This window comes from Scardinius erythrophthalmus (genome assembly GCF_964197995.2).
Source record: "Scardinius erythrophthalmus genome assembly, chromosome: 15".
NCBI classification, from domain to species: Eukaryota; Metazoa; Chordata; class Actinopteri; order Cypriniformes; family Leuciscidae; genus Scardinius; species Scardinius erythrophthalmus.
Window position 1 is genome coordinate 18,133,812 of NC_138235.1, and position 19,632 is coordinate 18,153,443.

At 38.1% G+C, this 19,632-nt stretch overlaps 1 protein-coding gene across 1 annotated transcript in view; it reads right to left on the reverse strand.

Moving 5' to 3' along the window:
- Nucleotides 1–1,226: 1,226 nt before the first annotated feature.
- cntn3a.1 (contactin 3a, tandem duplicate 1) overlaps nucleotides 1,227–19,632 on the reverse strand; it is a gene marked incomplete at both ends in the record, with an annotated part of 58,465 nt that continues 40,059 nt past the window's right edge. The window contains 13 exons of the mRNA XM_081385994.1: nucleotides 1,227–1,318; nucleotides 1,509–1,677; nucleotides 1,933–2,045; nucleotides 3,967–4,153; nucleotides 4,456–4,571; nucleotides 5,584–5,818; nucleotides 6,186–6,256; nucleotides 7,385–7,534; nucleotides 8,284–8,442; nucleotides 8,697–8,814; nucleotides 8,972–9,147; nucleotides 10,853–10,980; nucleotides 18,651–18,801. Coding sequence (XP_081242120.1) covers nucleotides 1,227–1,318; nucleotides 1,509–1,677; nucleotides 1,933–2,045; nucleotides 3,967–4,153; nucleotides 4,456–4,571; nucleotides 5,584–5,818; nucleotides 6,186–6,256; nucleotides 7,385–7,534; nucleotides 8,284–8,442; nucleotides 8,697–8,814; nucleotides 8,972–9,147; nucleotides 10,853–10,980; nucleotides 18,651–18,801 — 1,865 coding nt within the window. The remainder of the gene's footprint in view (nucleotides 1,319–1,508; nucleotides 1,678–1,932; nucleotides 2,046–3,966; nucleotides 4,154–4,455; nucleotides 4,572–5,583; nucleotides 5,819–6,185; nucleotides 6,257–7,384; nucleotides 7,535–8,283; nucleotides 8,443–8,696; nucleotides 8,815–8,971; nucleotides 9,148–10,852; nucleotides 10,981–18,650; nucleotides 18,802–19,632) is intronic.

The following is a 19,632-nucleotide window of genomic DNA, read 5'->3' on the forward strand; positions in this document are numbered from 1 at the left end:
ACCAGGACCACACCCCTAAATGCATTGAAGCAACTGCCATGTGATTGATTGATTAGATAATTGCATTAATGAGAAATTGAACAGGTGTTCCTAATAATCCTTTAGGTGAGTGTATGTGTGTGTGTTCACTTGAGGTGAGAGGGAAAAGACGTGTAAAAAAAGGGCATGACATCTGAGCAACAGTCCTCTGTCAATACAAAATATAACGATGTCTTACTCACAAATATCTTAAGAACATTACTTGTGTTCCTTAATTTATTAAAAGCAGACAGTCCATTCAAATACTTTTTTCAAGCCAGTACAGAGCCAGTTCATGCTAAACAGCTTGAAAATGGAAAGTAAGCATTATGTCCTAGGTATTTCAATGATCACAGCTATTACCTTAATAAAGCACCTCGACAGGAAATGAAAAGCTGGTCTTTTACAATCAAAATGTTATCCCCTATGCATCATCAAATAATGGAATTGTAAATGAACAAACTGAACAAGAAAAGAAATCAAGACAACTTTTTAAGGCTGTTCTGGTCCTGAGGATATTTTACATACTGTTTCTCATTAAAGAGGCACACACACACACACACACACACACACACACACACACACACACACACTAGCAAAACAAAGATATCAGTGCATGACTAAGGAACAACCAGCTTGAGACAGCCAGTGAGCTCTTTTACTGTATAAGGCCAGCAGCATTAGCTTCGTCTTTCAAACAGACAGGGGGCATGTCAACACTGGGGGACTGTAAACTCTGTCTGATTTGAGGACAGCTGATTTAATGGGTTATGTTCTTATAATGAAAGTGTCTGTGAGGTATGGCTGAAGGGATTCTCTTCAAAGGAGTTCATTAGTCCCAAGGTTCCTATGAAAAAGGCATTTTTTGTGGTTCTCCACTGCCAACCGTCTAATGGATGAATATGGATTCCTCTCGACCAAACAGATGTCCTTGTAAGTGAATCCTTAAGAGTGAACTGCATGTCATTTTATGCCCTTAAATACCCAGTTCCTGGTTGGAAAACCATGTGGTCTGTCGATACATTTATCCAAAAACCAAAAAGTCTTTCGACAGCTTTGGTGTCAGCGATCGAAACCAGGTTAGCAAACTTCCTCTTTTGAAAAAGCGAGAGGAAAACTTTCCATCCGAAGAGAGTCTCGTTTGTAAAACATACTGGAAAAAGATCCACTCTGTACTGTTCTCTCCGCTGTAGAGTTCAGTTCATCTGTCATAAGAAAGTCCTGACCGTACAGTAGAGTACTAGTGTTACGAGTAGGGGTAGTGCTTTCCGCTCTGGGGCAAATCCAATCGCATGTGCAACTGCAAAAAAAAAAAAAATGAATAGAATGAATGAACAATTTTACAGTTTCTGTTAAGTATTTTTCACTTGTTTTATTGTATATAATTTATATAAAAAATGCATGATTGACGTGATAGGCTGAAAATGATAATCCACAAGGTCAGCATACTGAAGAATATTATAAATGCCACAAGGGCCATAAGTTCAGACCTGCTATCCTGGGGATGGTAATCTGTTTGCTGCTGCTTCCCTCCCCACCTTCACTGACTGGTTTAATCTGGATGATGTAATCCTCATCCACAGGCAGAGAGAGCTCGAGAGATGTGCTGTTAGTCTCCACCACGCTGGGCCGACTATGTCTGCTTTGCTTGTACATGACCTTCAAAACAAACACAGATGCTTTAAAACTCAGTTTATATGTAAGGAATAAGCAGACCGTTGAATTCAGGGTGTGCGTTATTATATAGCCCAGACAGCAACATAGTGTCAAGTGACGTGTACCAGATGTGGACCGGATCTGGGCCGACACTATGTTGCTGTCTGGGATGGAGCTGTAATCTGTCAACCAATCAGAATCAAGCATCCAACAATGCTGTGATATAAACATCAGATATAGATCAGAGGCAGTTCATACCTTGTAGCCCATAACTTCAGACTCATTCTCCAGAGCCTTCACATGATCCCACTTGAGGATGAGTTTGGAGTCTGTAGTATTCCACATGACTTTCACTGGAGACTGGCTCGGCGCTGGAGAAAATACATTCAAAGAACTGAACGTCACATTTCAGAGCAGTTTAAAACTTCTGTGTTAAATGCTTGTGTATGAAATCTGTTTTTTGAAAGTTGCTTACAACATTAAAGGGATGGTTCAAAATGAAAATTCGGTTATCGTTTACTCACTCATTCAAAACACTTTTTTTTATGTAATCCATGTGAATTTACTGCTTTTATTGACATCATCAAATATGGCAAATGGAAACTTGACCCTGTTTGCTTGACATCCAAGGTTATTGTGCATCAAGAAAGTATGTTTGAGGATCTGTTTACCATATTTGAAGAGCTCCGTGCATGTGCATTGATCAATGATTAAATGTGAATAAAAGCCAGGACTTGGATTAAACCGCTCTATACATATGGATTCATTTTACAGTGTTTTCAAGAACATTTTGAAGTGTGACATTTTTTGTGGAATGGACTTTCAATGGATGGACAGAAATCTTTCGGGATTCATTAAAACACCATTTGTGTTGTGAAGATAAAAGAAAGTCTTATGGGTTTGAAATGACATGAGGGTGGGTAAATGATGACAGAATTTACATTTTTGAATAAACTGTCCCTTTAACTTTCCTCACTAATGCTAAAATCGAAACAATCCCTGAAATATGTACTGAAAAAATAATAATTTTTACAGAAGAAAACTGACAGCTGTAGTTGCCAGAAAAATTCAGTAAAAATACTGTAAAAATGTCAATATATTTACAGAAAAACCTGTACATTTCCCAATTTAAACCTGTAATTTACACAAAACAAATAAAGTGCTAAATCCAACAGCACTTTCTGCTGAATTAGCAAGGCCACACTGCTACTAAAAGCTGTTTTGTACTTTTAACATCCACCATAATAACACTGGTGGGAAAGAGAAAACCGACACTATGTTGCCGTTTGGGTATAAAGGGTGCACACAGTGTCATTCACACAAATACAAAATATCATCATGGTAACACACAACACTAAAATGCAATAAACCTTAATTTAACAACATAAGATGGAACATAAAACTGAATGTTAACACATTAGGGGCCCTATCTTACACCCGGCGCAATGCAGCGCCAAGCACGATGCAAGTATTTTTTGCTAGTTTCAGTCCGACGCAGTTATCATTTTCACATCCTGCGCCACGTAGTTTAAATAGCAAATGGATTTGCGCCCATCTGTGCGCCCATGGGCGTGCTGGTCTGAAAACAAGGTGTGTTCGGGCGCATTGATGGCGCATTGCTATTTTGAGGCAACAGAAATACACTGCGCCATTAACCAACTGAAACCTAGTCTAAAGTCAATGGCGCAGTATTTATTTTTGTTATTTAAAGAGCGCGTTAGTAATGTGCGCCTATAGGCGGGTCCACAACGCTCGTACACTCTGTTATCCTTTTATTTTAAATATTTGGCATGTTTGTGTGCTGCTGTGTGTCCCTGTGTGTTTAATAAGCAATGTAAAAGATTATTATTGTGTGCATAAAGATATGGTGGAATCCCGCTTGTTCCGTTTGCCCTCTGGAGACGTGTTCGGTCTTTCCACTATCAAATTCTGTCATGTAAATAGCGAATCTGCCATGGCGCGAGCGCAACTGGCATTTAAAGGGAATGGGAGGTGAGACTGTGATTGGTTTAACGCACGTAAATCCCAAAACACACCCATTACTCATTAAGAGAATAGGGACAACCCTATAGACCATGCGCCGCCCATTTTTCCCATCGTTAAACTAGCAAAAGTGGATTCGGATACTCCCTAAGTGAACTTGCGCCCTGCGCTTTAGACCATGCGCTTAGATCGTAGGGCCCTAACAGGTTTTTGGCACATTTGAAAAAATAAAAAAATACAATTCTTTTTTTAAAGTGAGGTTATGTTTTTAGAGAATAGCCCAATGGCCAAGGCCCACGTCACACTTACGGGGTCTCTTAGTGGTGACATTCACCACGGCACTATCAGGTCCCACACCAGCACTGTTATAGGCTTTGAGTTTGATGTGGTATGTACTGCTGGGGTCCAGTCCACGAATGACAGCAAACGTCCTGTTTCCCACAGTCCTCATCACACTGGCTGTGTCCGCTCTGTCCTTTGTGCTCCAGTACCTCAGCTGAAATTCACAGTCAACTAGATGTCATGATCAGCATCACAAAGTGTCGTTCATTCAGCTGTGGTGCTCATGTGGGCAATGTGGGTTCAAGTCTGTCTTGCCTATTAATATTCTATTTCTAATAATGTAAAAATCTCACTTCCCTAAACCAAAGATCTTACCTAAATTCCCGAAAACATTACTTAATAGAAATGTTTATGTGTAGTTACTGTATTAAGAACAATAACAATACTGTGAGAATTGTTATGAGTACTATAAGAACAGTCAGATTAATTGGCCTTCTTTAGTTGTGCTATTCTCACCTCATAGCCCATTATGCGTGTCCTACTGGTGCTCCAGGGTAAAGGCTTCCAGCTGACCTCCACTTCTGAGGCTGACAGGCTCTTGGCACGGATGCGACTGGGGGCGCGACTCGGCTCTATGGTCAGAATAATCATTACTGTAATGTCTTTAGGCTCATAATTAGAGCGATGATGCACTAGCAAATGTTCAGTACGCTCAATTTTCCCTATGTAAACACAAAACAACACTGCAGCTCCAGTACATAATGTTGAGCATAATGAGTTTGAGCATTTCATATACCCGTTTATACTTAAAGGTTATTTCTGGTCCACTGGCACTGTCTTTCATTGTACAAACATCATTGATTGAGCCAATGTTGCCTATGCTGGACCATTCACACAAAGAGTTTTTGGGAGCACAGTTCAAAAGAACAGCATTTATTTAAAATATATATTTTGGTAATATTATAAATGTCTTTACTGTCACTTTTGATCAATTTTATGTATCCTTGCTGAATCAAAGTATTATTTTTTTTAAAAAACTGTACTTACCCTACATTTTTCAATGGTAGTTTATCATGGGTTTCTACAATAATATGAAGTAGCAAAAACTATATTTCGACATTGAGAATAATAATAAATGTTTCTTGAGCATCAAATCATCATATTAGAATGCTTTCTGAAGGATCATGTGACACTGAAGACTGGAGTAATGATGCTGAAAATTCAGCTTTGTTCACAGGAATAAATTATATTTTAAAATCTAATTCAATAGAAAACTTGTAATAACATTTCACAATATTACTGTTTTGACTAGCATTTTGCAGCTTTGGTGAGCACAAGAGATTTTAACACTTTGTTCCACGTTACATGTAGTTATTATAGTACTATTTACTATAAATTGCACGTAATTGCATGGAATTAACTCTAAACCAAACCTAATCCTACCCTTATCCTATAGTAATTACATGTAGTTAATTATTATTACTCAGTACTTAAATGTATAATTACACTGTAACACAGACACTGTAAAATAAAGTGTTACCAAACTTGATACAAAAAAAGTATTGTATCTTTGAGAAAACTACACATTGCATCTTCAACTTAATGAGTTTATACCATAAATGGAGGTTGGTAAGTTGGTTTTACCCTCTTCTGCTGAGTAGATAGTGGTCACGGGTCCAAAAGGACCTTCTCCTTTGTTGTTGTAAACTCCCACTTTCACATGAAATGGAGAGAATGGAGGGATGCTCTCGTTTTTGAAGATGTATCGAGATGCATCAGGAGACGTCACGGCTGCCTGCATCCAGCTCTGACCACCGAGAGGGCGGAAAGCAACCACGTAGCCGAAGCCTGGACCGCACTGCAGCTCTTCTGGGACTGGCTGGAGAGACACAAGGACCCAAAGACACAAACACAACAACGAAAGAGCAAGTCAAAGAGAGATGTATCATTATATCACAGCAGTGTTATACAAGAGGCTTCGTCTCAGTATAAACGGACTATGGAAAATCCCTTTCACGGTCCTTGAACATATTTTTCCGCTTTTCGCATTTTGAAACATAATTGCTAAAATCCATAAACATTTTGTCTGCCTCACTGAAGAGTGTCTGCCTTTTTTTAAAGTTAAATTGCAGACCAACCAAGCTGACAGCATGATGGGTCTGTTTTAGATACAGGCCAGTGGACCGTCCACCATTCACAGCTACTTTTGTGCACTTAAATGTGTGAGCAAGAGCTTGTTTTGTTACCTCCCAAGTGATGACAAGCTCAGAGTGACTGCCACCTCCTCCGCTGACTCTGGCTGGGGTCGTCCTTGGCACTGTAAGAAAAAAATAAATACTTTTTACGCCAGTTTTACAAGATGAGAAACACCAGAAGTGCAGACAGGGCATTTTTTTCCCACTCCATCTGTTTAGCATGATGCCACAGAGACACTTTCCTGGCTGATACTTGGTCCCTTTCTTCTCCTGGGTTCTGCTACTTGGTTTTGAGTAAAAAGGTTTAATATATAGTATGGTTGGAAGAGTATGTCAGTCTTATCAAATTTTGTAGAAGTGCCTTGTACTATTATAGCAAACCTTATACAGTAGCAACCTAATGAAGGCTTTTTCGTCAGAAAACGCAGTGTTTTTTTCAGTTGATACAGTATATCTACAGAAGTGTTACTAGTATCTCATTTCACAGATAGCCTCTTTCTGTTTTTTCTATATAAAATGTCGATACAATGTAAAGTATTTGCTCTGTCTCTTGTTTTAAATGATTTTGTTCTGTTATTATGCTTGTTGTTGTCATCTGTCCCTCCTCCACTGCAATTGGACAGCTGGGTAAAAAGTCACAGTGATGAACGCTGCATTTTACCCAAAGTTGAACATTCTTGAACTCTCGGCGACTGGTAAAAAACGCAGAGCGTTTCAGCTCCCATTGAAAACAATTGGAAAAATACGCCAGCTGCGTGAAAAAAAAATGCTTTGTTGGACACAGCAACTTACAGTATTAAACATGAAAAAGTCAGTGTTGCTTTCATTAAGAATTACAACATAATTTTCTACTATAAAGGCGGCTCTCCAGTGTGTTCATGTTTTTAGTCACGGACGTCTGACCTCGACGGACTGAACCGCAGAAATGAACCCGAGAAGATTTTCACATCAACGAAGGCGGAGCCTCAGAGTCACACCTATCTATGACATAACCGCCATGAACCAATAGTAGTTCAAGGGCGTAAACCAACTTTTACGGAAGTGTGCTTTGGCAAGCTATTTCGAAATACAGCAACAGACTCCAAACTAACTTTGTTTTGCCCGCATTTTGTTCGATTCGCATTTTGTTCGCATTTTGTTCGATGTCACACTAGCTCATTCTTTGATTTCGATAAATCGAGGCCCTTGAGGTGACATTTTATGTGTGATAAGTGCCTGGGAGTAAACAAGTAACTACATATATTACGTACATGTGTCCTTGGTCCTGATTTTTTGTGAGGGTTTGCTGGGTTCCCCAGTGCCTATGGAATTAGTGGCCAGCACTCTGAACTCATATTCAACCCATGGACTCAATTCAACCACACGGGCTGTCAGCTGTTGCCCTCCCAGAGACTCTGGCACTGAGAAAAGACGAGGTGATATTAAGATATTTCAAGAAATCTGAAACAAAATAATCACGAATACTGAGTGAGCGAGTGTGTAATTACAAAAATATTTAAATACATGACATGCTGTATACTCGTTTCAATAGAATTCAAGTTTAGTTTACTATAAATGTTAGACAGTTTTTGGTACCATTGACTTCCATAGTAGGAAAGAAATATACTATGGAAGTCAATGGTACCAAAAACTGTCTGGTTACTGACATTCTTCTAAATATCTTTCTTTCTGTTCAGCAGAAGAAAGAAATTCATACAGGTTTGAAACAACATGAGGGTGAGTAAATGATGACAGAATTTTCATTTTAAAGTGGAGTATCCCTTTAAGTGGGTCAAAATGCACTCTAAAGATGAATTAACTGCAATACATAATAAATACATTTAAATAATGCTTTTTCTTTTTAATTGAAAAACATTATTGTCATGAAACATTACATTCAGTTCACACTTATAACACACTTGGTGTCTTTTTAAAATTATGTTAAAGTGCACTTCTTCAATCAAGCAGTGTAAAGATAATGCCGTGACAGTCTCTGCAAGAGGTTGTAAAGATATTTAGTTTAATCATGAACACTGAGTAAAAAGAATAAAGTCTTATGACATATAATAAAGAAATGATAAAAGACTGAAAAGAATTAATAGGGCTATAAGACACTCACACATCATTGTGATAAACTGCATATTAATCAAAGCGACCAATTCCTGCACACCTGTTTTGGCTGCCTGCCATCCGAGAGAGAAGGGGCTTCGGATTTGAATGTTGTAAGCAAAGACAGGACTGTGGTTATCAGGACCTGGAATCCAGGACACAAAGGATGTTGTCTCTGTCACTTCATCAACTTTGATGTCCAGCGGTGGGTCAGGGGGACCTGTGAGGAAATGATTTTAAAACTTCAAAAAGATGTATATTTTTTTGGTCCTAGTTTATATGAAGTGCCTTTAAGTATTTTGTAATAACATTTCAATTAATCATTTGATACAATTCACTTATTGTGGACGCATGTTTTTACACTGTGCCTATATTTAAAAAAATCCCTGCATGTAAATACATCTATAATTGAAGACACTGAAGTTTAATCCTAGTAGGGTTTTGTGTACAAAATTTAGTTTGGGAAAACATTACCTCGTACCACAACATCTGTTGCTATAGACGCACTGTCCACTTTAGTCTGTACAGCACATGTGTACCTTCCTGCATGCCTTAGCTGAATGTTACGAATCATAATGTCACCGGCAGATGTCTATGAGCAAACACACAATAATATATAAAGTTTCAGGTAAGACAATTTTTTTGTGGTTTTCTGTTTCAGATTTGTGAGCGTCTTTACAAATTCTACAAGCATGAATATCAGAATATCAGAAAGTAAAATTATATCATGCAAAAAGAATGACACGCACCCCACCAACTTTTTCAAAATATCCCCCATGGCTTCCAAAATTGATCAACTGCTCGTTGAAAAACCAGGTGAATCTCACGTCCAGGGAGGGGTCACGGGACACCTGGCACGGAATAACAACGCTCTCTCCGACAGTAACGTCCAGCTGGGTGGCTTTAGAAGTGATGATGGTTGGCTCTGAAATAACAACGAGATGGTCAGCAGCTAATACATTTATAACTGTACATTACTAGTCATCGGCAGCTTGGTGCACAAAACAGCAGTTGTTGTATTGAAGTATATTATGACCAAGCTCTTAAAAAAGAGCTAGTAGCTCAAGATGTTACACATGGTAACCATTAGTCGAGCCGGTTCTTTTTAGCTGAGGAAGGCGGTGCGTTGATCAGCACACTTCTGCCACCACTAGATGTCACTATGCTGTTAGATTTCCATCTTCTGAAATAACTGACTCCACATATAATCAATGATTCTTAATGCCCCCCTAAAAAACCTTTCAAAATATCTATCTATCTATCTATCTATCTATCTATCTATCTATCTATCTATCTATCTATCTATCTATCTATCTATCTATCTATCTATCTATCTATCTATCTATCTATCTATCTATCTATCTATCTATCTATCTATCTATCTATCTATCTATCTATCTATCTATCTATCTATCTATCTATCTATCTATCTATCTATCTATCTATCTATCTATCTGTCTTATTTGCTATATCATCACACCTGTTTGATATTCCTCTGATGTATTGGTTTTATTTAAGGGATGTCGATGAAAGGGTCAAGATGACAATAACAACAATATTGCAAATTAATAAAACAGCCGGTTTAGCTTTGATTTACGGGATGAATCATTACTGATTAGTAATCTCTGGATTCCCTTGTGCTGAATTATTCATCCTTTTCACGCACTGTGCTGTGAACCTCTTGCAGATATGTCTTTTTAATAAGACAAACATGTGAATTTTGCTGGGGCAATTTTACTTGTTAGCGAATTAACATGTCAAATGAACATGTATTCAGGATTCAGGCTTTCATGTGAAAATGAGAGCGAGAGAAGAAACCAGTGAGTTTCTATAGAAACCAATTTCAAAGACAAGAGGGACCACCAAACTGCTGTTCTAATAGAATGCTGGTATTGTTATCGTCGTCTTGTCAGATGGGTGAAGAATGAAGAAAATGGCAAAAAAGGCTGTTTTAGATGGATCTAAGCTCTAATGAAACACAGCACAGTTGTTCCCACACATATCATGCATCTCTAATGCTCGCCGAATAAATCAATTCCCCATTAACCACGAGCACAGTTCATCCAGAGAGTGTGGAGATAAGATAAGAAGCTTGCGCTTTACTGTCAGAGTGGCAAAGACTGTAGTAAATCATTATTGTATGTCGTACAAAATATTATGTAATTCAACTTTTTATTATATTACACACTACCGTTAAAATGTTTGAAGTTGGTAAGATTTTTTAAAAATGTTTTTGCGTCTCTTACGCTCACAAAGAATACATTTATTTGATAAAAAATAAAGTAAAATAGTATTATTGTGAAATATTATTACAATTTAAAATAACTGTTTTCTATTTTAATATATTTTAAAATGTAATTTATCTCTGTGATGGTAAAGCTGAATTTTCCGCATCATTACTCCAGTCTTCAGTGTCACACGATCCTTCAGAAATTTCCTTCTGAAATTATTATCAATGTTGAAAACAGTCGAGTTGCTTAATACGTTGTGGAAACCGTGATCATTTTCTTCAGGATTCTTTGAGAAATAGAATGTTCAAAAGAAAGCAATCTTTTATAACAATGTAAAAGTCTTTGTTGTCACCTTTAATCAATTTAATGCATCCTTTCATCTTAAATGTCCCAGCATACCTTTCACCACTAGTGTGCCTGCACTGCTTGCCACTCCAAACTGGTTTCTCGCCACACACGTGTAAAGACCTGCGTCTAGTTTGGTGATGTTGGATATCCGGAGACTGCCATTATCCAGCACGGAGACTCTAGACAACAATGTGACATGATGAAAGCCTAGCAACTCATTCATACACACTATATAAAAAAACGGTTATTATGTTAAAGATCAATGAACTTTAGCCTGGACACAGAGATCAATAGGCGATAGGACATACATAAATACAACATCATTAAACAATTATACAGGACATTTTCGATTTTAAATTCACATATACAATCATAATTTTATAAATTAATTTATTAAAACATTTTTTTTTATAAATTTACATTATACAGGGTGGGCCATTTATATGGATACACCATAATAACATGGGAATGGTTGGTGATATTAAAGTCCTGTTTGTGGCACATTAGTATTATGTGAGGCCATTTAGAAGTCGGCCATCTTGGATACAACTTTTGTTTTTTCAATAGGAAGAGGGCCATGTGACACATCAAACTTATTGGTAATGTCACAAGAAAAACAATGGTGTGCTTGGTTTCAACGTAACTTTATTCGTTCATGAGTTATTTACAAGTTTCTGACCACTTATAAAATGTGTTCAATGTGCTGCCCATTGTGTTGGATTGTCAATGCAACCCTGTTCTCCCACTCTTCACACACTGAATGGCCCCCAAGGTCTCCCGATCTGACCCCCTTAGACTTTTATCTTTGGGGTCATCTGAAGGCAATTGTCTATGGTGTGAAGATACGAGATGTGCAGCACCTGAAACTACGGATACTGGATGCCTGTGCTGGCATTTCTCCTGTGGTGTTGCTATCAGTGTGTGAAGAGTGGGAGAACAGGGTTGCATTGACAATCCAACATTGAACACATTTTATAAGTGGTCAGAAACTTGTAAATAACTCATGAACGAATAAAGTTACGTTGAAACCAAGCACACCATTGTTTTTCTTGTGACATTACCAATAAGTTTGATATGTCACATGGCCCTCTTCCTATTGAAAAAACAAAAGTTGTATCCAAGATGGCCGACCTCTAAATGGCCACCATGGTCACCACCCATCTTGAGGAGTTTGCCCCCTCACATATACTAATGTGCCACAAAGGACTTTAATATCACCAACCATTCCCATGTTATTACGGTGTATCCATATAAATGGCCCACCCTGTATAATAAAATAATCTGTATGTACTGTATATTTTACTACTGTATCTCAGATTATTGGGTATTTGTGTTTTTACAGTCATGTGAAATTAAACATTGAAAAGCCAAACACATTTGCTCTGATATATTCACTTTCAAGCTCTTCCCTCAAAGTATTCTTCAGTAGTTTCTTCTGCTACTTAAGTCTACCAAGGCTTTTCACATCACATAACAACATTGTTCTGGTGATTCTGTCACTATTTAATCACCTTCATGTCATTCCAAACCTGTATTAATATACTTTCTTTATTCTGTGAAACACAAAAGGTGAACTGCTTTTTTGACTGGAAAGGCCAAGCTCAAAAATAACAAAAAAAAAACACCATAAAAGAATCATAAAATTGAAAAACAGACTGATTTTGCCTCCCAAAATACAAATTTAAGCTTAATAAAATCTACACTACATGTTCTACTACAAGTGCAGAAGAAAAAGTGAAAATGAGTTTTTATTCTTAGAAGCGCAGGGGCCAAAGCACGGGATGTGCTTCATTTACACCGTGACCTTTCACAATGCAGTGGTCTTCTTCACAGCAGAATAAGACAAATCTGCTCCCACCACCAAGGCAAACAGACCTTTTTTTATGAACATGCCAATGTTTGCCATGCCAAGAGTTCAGTCAGTAGAATTTTTAGAAATGAAATCATGTTGACGAGAGCTTTCAGCAGGAATGCCGTTTCATGTATTATCTTTGATGGTTTTACTCTAGCTGAGGCCAGAATTACTCGCAGATGATAATGTGGAACTTTTATTGCTAAAAGAAGCAGTAATAAACCTCATTTACACTGCAGGTCTTGATGCCCAATTCGGATGTGTTGAATATATTGTGTTTCCACCCAAATTACCTGGAACACTTTGTCCCAGGAACTTTTTTCCCCCCAGAGCTGCAGCTGTCTGTGTTTCCATCACGGTCTAAAGTACCATGAAGATCAGGCAAATTAGTCCGGTGATGTAGGACTGCGCGCTACTTTCCAGTTCCCGCTGGATTTTGTCCTCTAATAAAGCCTGAGCCTTGTCGTCGGTCATCTGTCATATGTTTAAAACTCGAACAATTCGAATAGCAAACAACTCTTACTCCACGCACCGCAACAGACTTTTTGAAATGAAATGCGGTGTGGAGTCAACCAATCAGCATGTTCAACGCCCAAGTCCCAGCCCTGGAAGTTCCTGAACTTTGGAAAAGTACTACCTCACGAGCAGGGACTTTCTGAGGGGACAATTTTTTACCAGGAACTTAATTTGGACCTGTGGTCTAAACACAGAGAGTACCACACCAGAGTTCCTAGTTCCTGGGGAAAGATCTTGAGGTGGAAACGCGGCTAATATTTATTTTTGTTTTTGACGACCGGCATCTTTTTGTTTAAAAGTGACCCATATGCGATATCATTTACACTATACACTTGGCGAATCAACTCAAGGTCGATGTACTGACCCGGAAAAGCTTAGGCCGAAAAGCAGTGTTTTTAGAAAACCAAGAGAAAAAGAAAGCACTAAACCATTTTGCGTGCTGCATTCATATTCTGTATATAGTAGGAATCATCAATAAGGTGTATACTGAATTTGATCTTTTTTGATCATCACTGTGTTGGTACATTAAGGCACTTAGAATGTTCCCAGAATGTCCCGCTGTTTTTTTAGTGATTGAAATACTGCAACAGGTGCTTTTTATGGATCACAAGTGCCCAAAACTTGCCCAATATTTGTTCAATATTTTTGTTTTTCTTCTTTCGAGAGGTGATCTAAAAATCCATGCTTTATGAAAATTGACAGTTCTATGAAGGTTTTGCCCTCTAGGTCACGTGACAGAAAACTATGAATATGTTTTATCTAGTTAATGCAGTATCTAACAGGAAATAACAACAAACAATACCTTTACTTTTTAATTTATTATGAACAAACATTAATTAACAATATTTATACAACCCCAAATCAGAAAAAGTTGGGACACTGTACAAATTGTGAATAAAAACAGAATGCATGTGGAAGTTTAAAATTTCAATATTTTATTCAAAATACAACATAGATGACATATCAAATGTTTAAACTGAGAAAATGTATCATTTTAAGGGAAAAATAAGTTGATTTTAAATTTCATGGCATCAACACATCTCAAAAAAGTTGGGACAAGGCCACGTTTACCACTGTGTGGCATCCTCTCTTCTTTTTATAACAGATCTGAAAGATCTGGACTGCAGGCTGGCCATTTCAGTACCCGGATCCTTCTTCTACGCAGCCATGATATTGTAATTGATGCAGTATATGGTCTGGCATTGTCATGTTGGAAAATGCAAGGTCTTCCCTGAAAGAGACGACGTCTGGATGGGAGCATATGTTGTTCTAGAACTTGGATATACCTTTCAGCATTGATGGTGCCTTTCCAGATGTGTAAGCTGCCCATGCCACACACACTCATGCAACCCCATACCATCAGAGATGCAGGCTTCTGAACGGAGCGCTGATAACAACTTGGGTTGTCCTTGTCCTCTTTAGTCTGGATGACATGGCGTCCCAGTTTTCCAAAAAGAACTTCAAATTTTGATTCGTCTGACCACAGAACAGTTTTCCACTTTGCCACTGTCCATTTTTAATGAGCCTTGGCCCAGAGAAAACGCCTGCACTTCTAGATCCTGTTTAGATATGGCTTCTTTTTTGACCTATAGAGTTTTAGCTGGCAACGGCGAATGGCACGGTGGATTGTGTTCACCGACAATGTTTTCTGGAAGTATTCCTGAGCCCATGTTGTGATTTCCATTACAGTAGCATTCCTGTATGTGTTGCAGTGCCGTCTAAGGGTCCGAAGATCACGGCATCCAGTATGGTTTTCCGGCCTTGACTCTTACGCACAGAGATTGTTCCAGATTCTCTGAATCTTTGGATGATATATGCACTGTAGATGATGATAACTTCAAACTCTTTGCAATTTTTCTCTGAGAAACTCCTTTCTGATATTGCTCCACTATTTTTCGCCGCAGCATTGGGGGAATTGGTGATCCTCTGCCCATCTTGACTTCTGAGAGACACTGCCACTCTGAGAGGCTCTTTTTATACCCAATCATGTTGCCAATTGACCTAATAAGTTGCAAATTGGTCCTCCAGCTGTTCCTTATATGTACATTTAACTTTTCCGGCCTCTTACTGCTACCTGTCCCAACTTTTTTGGAATGTGTAGCTCTCATGAAATCCAAAATGAGCCAATATTTGGCATGACATTTCAAAATGTCTTACTTTCAACATTTGATATGTTATCTACACTCACCTAAAGGATTATTAGGAACACCATACAAATACTGTGTTTGACCCCCTTTCGCCTTCAGAACTGCCTTAATTCTACGTGGCATTGATTCAACAAGGTCCTGAAAGCATTCTTTAGAAATGTTGGCCCTTATTGATAGGATAGGATAGCATCTTGCAGTTGATGGAGATTTGTGGGATGCACATCCAAGGCACGAAGCTCCCGTTCCACCACATCCCAAAGATGCTCTATTGGGTTGAGATCTGGTGACTGTGGGGGCCATTTTAGTACAGTGAACTCATTGTCATGTTCAAGAAACCAATTTGAAATGAGCTTTGTGACATGGTGCATTATCCTGCTGGAAGTAGCCATCAGAGGATGGGTACATGGTGGTCATAAAGGGATGGACATGGTCAGAAACAATGCGCAGGTAGGCCGTGGCATTTAAACGATGCCCAATTGGCACTAAGGGGCCTAAAGTGTGCCAAGAAAACATCCCCCACACCATTACACCACCACCACCAGCCTGCACAGTGGTAACAAGGCATGATGGATCCATGTTCTCATTCTGTTTACGCCAAATTCTGACTCTACCATCTGAACATTTTTCCAGTCTTCAACTGTCCAATTTTGGTGAGCTTGTGCAAATTGTAGCCTCTTTTTCCTATTTGTAGTGGAGATGAGTGGTACCCGGTGGGGTCTTCTGCTGTTGTAGCCCATCTGCCTCAAGGTTGTGCGTGTTGTGGCTTCACAAATGCTTTGCTGCATACCTCGGTTGTAACGAGTGGTTATTTCAGTCAAAGTTGCTCTTCTATCAGCTTGAATCAGTCGGCCCATTCTCCTCTGACCTCTAGCATCAACAAGGCATTTTCGCCCACAGGACTGCCGCATACTGGATGTTTTTCCCTTTTCACACCATTCTTTGTAAACCCTAGAAATGGTTGTGCGTGAAAATCCCAGTAACTGAGCAGATTGTGAAATACTCAGACCGGCCCGTCTGGCACCAACAACCATGCCACGCTCAAAATTGCTTAAATCACCTTTCTTTCCCATTCTGACATTCAGTTTGGAGTTCAGGAGATTGTCTTGACCAGGACCACACCCCTAAATGCATTGAAGCAACTGCCATGTGATTGGTTGATTAGATAATTGCATTAATGAGAAATTGAACAGGTGTTCCTAATAATCCTTTAGGTGAGTGTATATTCTATTGTGAATAAAATATAAGTTTATGAGATTTGTAAATTATTCCATTCCTTTTTTACTCACAATTTGTACAGTGTCCCAACTTTTTCTGATTTGGGGTTGTAAATTAACAATAACCTAGTTTTAAAAAGACTGTAAAATTTGTTTTTGTTGTCATTATTCCTAATGCACTGACTAATGTCAACAAATTGAACCTCACTGTAATGTGTTACCAGCAATTTCACATTTTTAATATCTGTCAGCCGAAGCGACAGGATCTTGATGAAAAGTGAAAAAAAAAGTATAATTATGCATGAATAATTTTTGTGCAACGTTTCCTTATTTATGCACAAACGTGAAAAGCTGGAAATTGGCTACAATCATATTTGCATAGAGCAGTCAGCAGATTTCTAACAAGTACTACATATAAAAGCCAAATTGGGCTTAAAGAAATGAAAGCAACATTTTCCTTTCCCGCATGATCATTATAGAAGAAGCCTGAAAAGCTGTTCTTTGTCTCTCTCTCTCTCTCTCACAAACACACTCCCAGTAGTGCAGCAGTGTTTAATGAGAGACCCAGTCCCTCAGAGCTCTAGATTGTGGGTGGATGTTAGCACAAGGCTGATGGACAGTGATGTCTACTAATGATTTTCTTACAGCGGCTCCAGACTCAAGAGTTCACAGGTACTCTCTCCATGGAGACAGCGCCATACTGCTTTTTTCCTCAATGGATTCATCTAAAGTGTATGCTAATGAGAATTCTGTGATGCACTGCCTTACATTCAGACCATTGATCTGGAGGCATAACAATGTCTGAGAGGAGGTTCCAAGCTGTCGTTTACATGCACATTATATGCTTAATAAGCCGACAATGCACGTGGTCATGTAAACGCGCAAACCCGTTTTAATTTTTTTTTTTTTCGCGTATTCTGTCGGCTTGTTGAAGTGCGCATGTGTGATATGTGACAGGAAAGCATCCTTCCAGCGGATTTACGTGCAGCCCGACAGAGTGTTCAAAAGTTTGGGATCGGGAAGATTTTGCAATGTTTTTGAAAGAAGTCTCTTGCTCTCGAAGGCTGCATTTATTTGATCCACAATACAGTAAAAATTATAATATTTTGAAATAATATTGCATTTTAAAATAACTGCTTTCTATGATGATGTATTTTAAAATGTAATTTATTCCTGTGATGCAAAGCTGAATTTTCAGCATCGTTACTCCTCAGTGTCACATGATAATTTGATAATTTGATGCTCAAGAAACATTTCTTATTATGTTGAAAACGTTTGTGCTGCTTAACAGTTTTGTGGAAACCGTGATAAAGAAAAATGTCAGGATAATTTCATTAATAGAAAGTTCAAAAGAACAGATTATTTTTATGTTCTGTCACTTTTGATAAATTTCATGCATCTTCACTAACATTAATTTCTTTCAAAAACAAATATTGACCCCCAAACCATTGACTGGACGTCTGTCTTTATATGTCATTGTGTTTTAATTTATACAGAAATTCATACATAAATGGCTGACAAAAGTTCAGAATATTTCAAATAAAATAACAATGCGGTTTTTAGAATGGTAACACAATGCTTAACAAAAAATGTCATGCTTTTATTGTTATTTGTGCCTAATTATTATTTGCTTACAGACTGCCACTGACTTGGATAATTACTACATTGGACAGACTCTGACTCTTGATTTTTTGCATGAAAAATAATTAAAAATATTAATACATTTTGTGATTTAATTATTTATGCATCAGAGGTTTAGACATTTCAACCAACCATCTAAAAATATATAAAAATGAGATTTAATGTTGGACAACAACATTTGGAAGACTGAATTTTCTACTAAATTCAAATAGTTTATAAAACAGCTTCTACAATCAGAGGTTGGTTGATTGTTCAAGCACTTTTGATGTTATTCTGTGCCGTGAAAAAGGTGTTTTTTTTTGTTTTGTTTTTAAGATGAAGTATATGCAAATGCAGCGCCTGTTGTGTTGAGACGGTTTGATGTGAATAACCTTTGATCAGTAACAACATTCCGCCTGACCTGAATCATATTGCTCTGTCTGTATCACTTTAATAAACAGGTTCTTGGCAGACAAAGGGAAATGGGTTGGTAAAAATACCTGTGGCTCTCTCGCAAGGCTTCTTTGCCCTTCCTCCAGGAGATCATCCCGCGTGGAGACATGCGAGGCCTGCACTCAATCAAAACATCTCCACCCTGCCGTGCCAATGTCTGTGCCTTTAGCACACTGTTGGAGAAATCTGGTGCCACTGCTGATGTGAAGAGAAAAACAAGCATCTTACAAAACTGACAGAGAGAAAGAAAGACAGAATGACTCCTAAAAGTGTTTTAAAAAGTAACGAACAATGTCTGCATTACAAAGGAAAATATCAAAAAGTGTCATTCGTTTTGAATAGAAACAGCTCAAGAACGGTGACCAAACAACAACAAAAATCATATTTTCTAAACATGTCACACAAAATGTGGCTTGGGATATACAGAAACAATATTTTTCTAATATTATTAATGTTATTGTATCGTTATAAAAAGTAATAATAAAATATTTTGTCAAAATGTTATTAGCTATAATTTGATTCTTCTAATGAAGCTTTTTTTTCTTCATTAATCTCAGTGATCACTGAGATTTTAACCTGTTCACTTCCCCAAAAATAATATCAAATTTTAATTTAGGAATTAAAATGCGCTCATCATAGAAAACATGCATTTTTAATGTGCATTACCATTCAAAAGGTTGTCTCGGTAACACTTTATTTTACAGTGTCCATGTTACATATGTTACATGCAAGCCCGTAGGCAGGGGGGGTTCGGGTGGTTCGAACGAACCCCCCCTCCTCACTGCCAAAGGTCCAGAATTTAAGTCGGGTTTTTTTTTTTTTTTTTTTCATGTGATTATTGTCATCATTGTTTTAATCAATGCTTGTGACAAATATTCTGGGTTGCTGTTTCAAATTAATATGATTATTGTAGCTGGACTTGTGTGTGTGTGCCGCGCATACCTGTCAACCCTCCCGTTTTTCCCGGGTTTCTCCCGTTTTTTAACACTATCTCCCGGACCCCTCCCGGTTTGTTATTTCTCCCGGGAA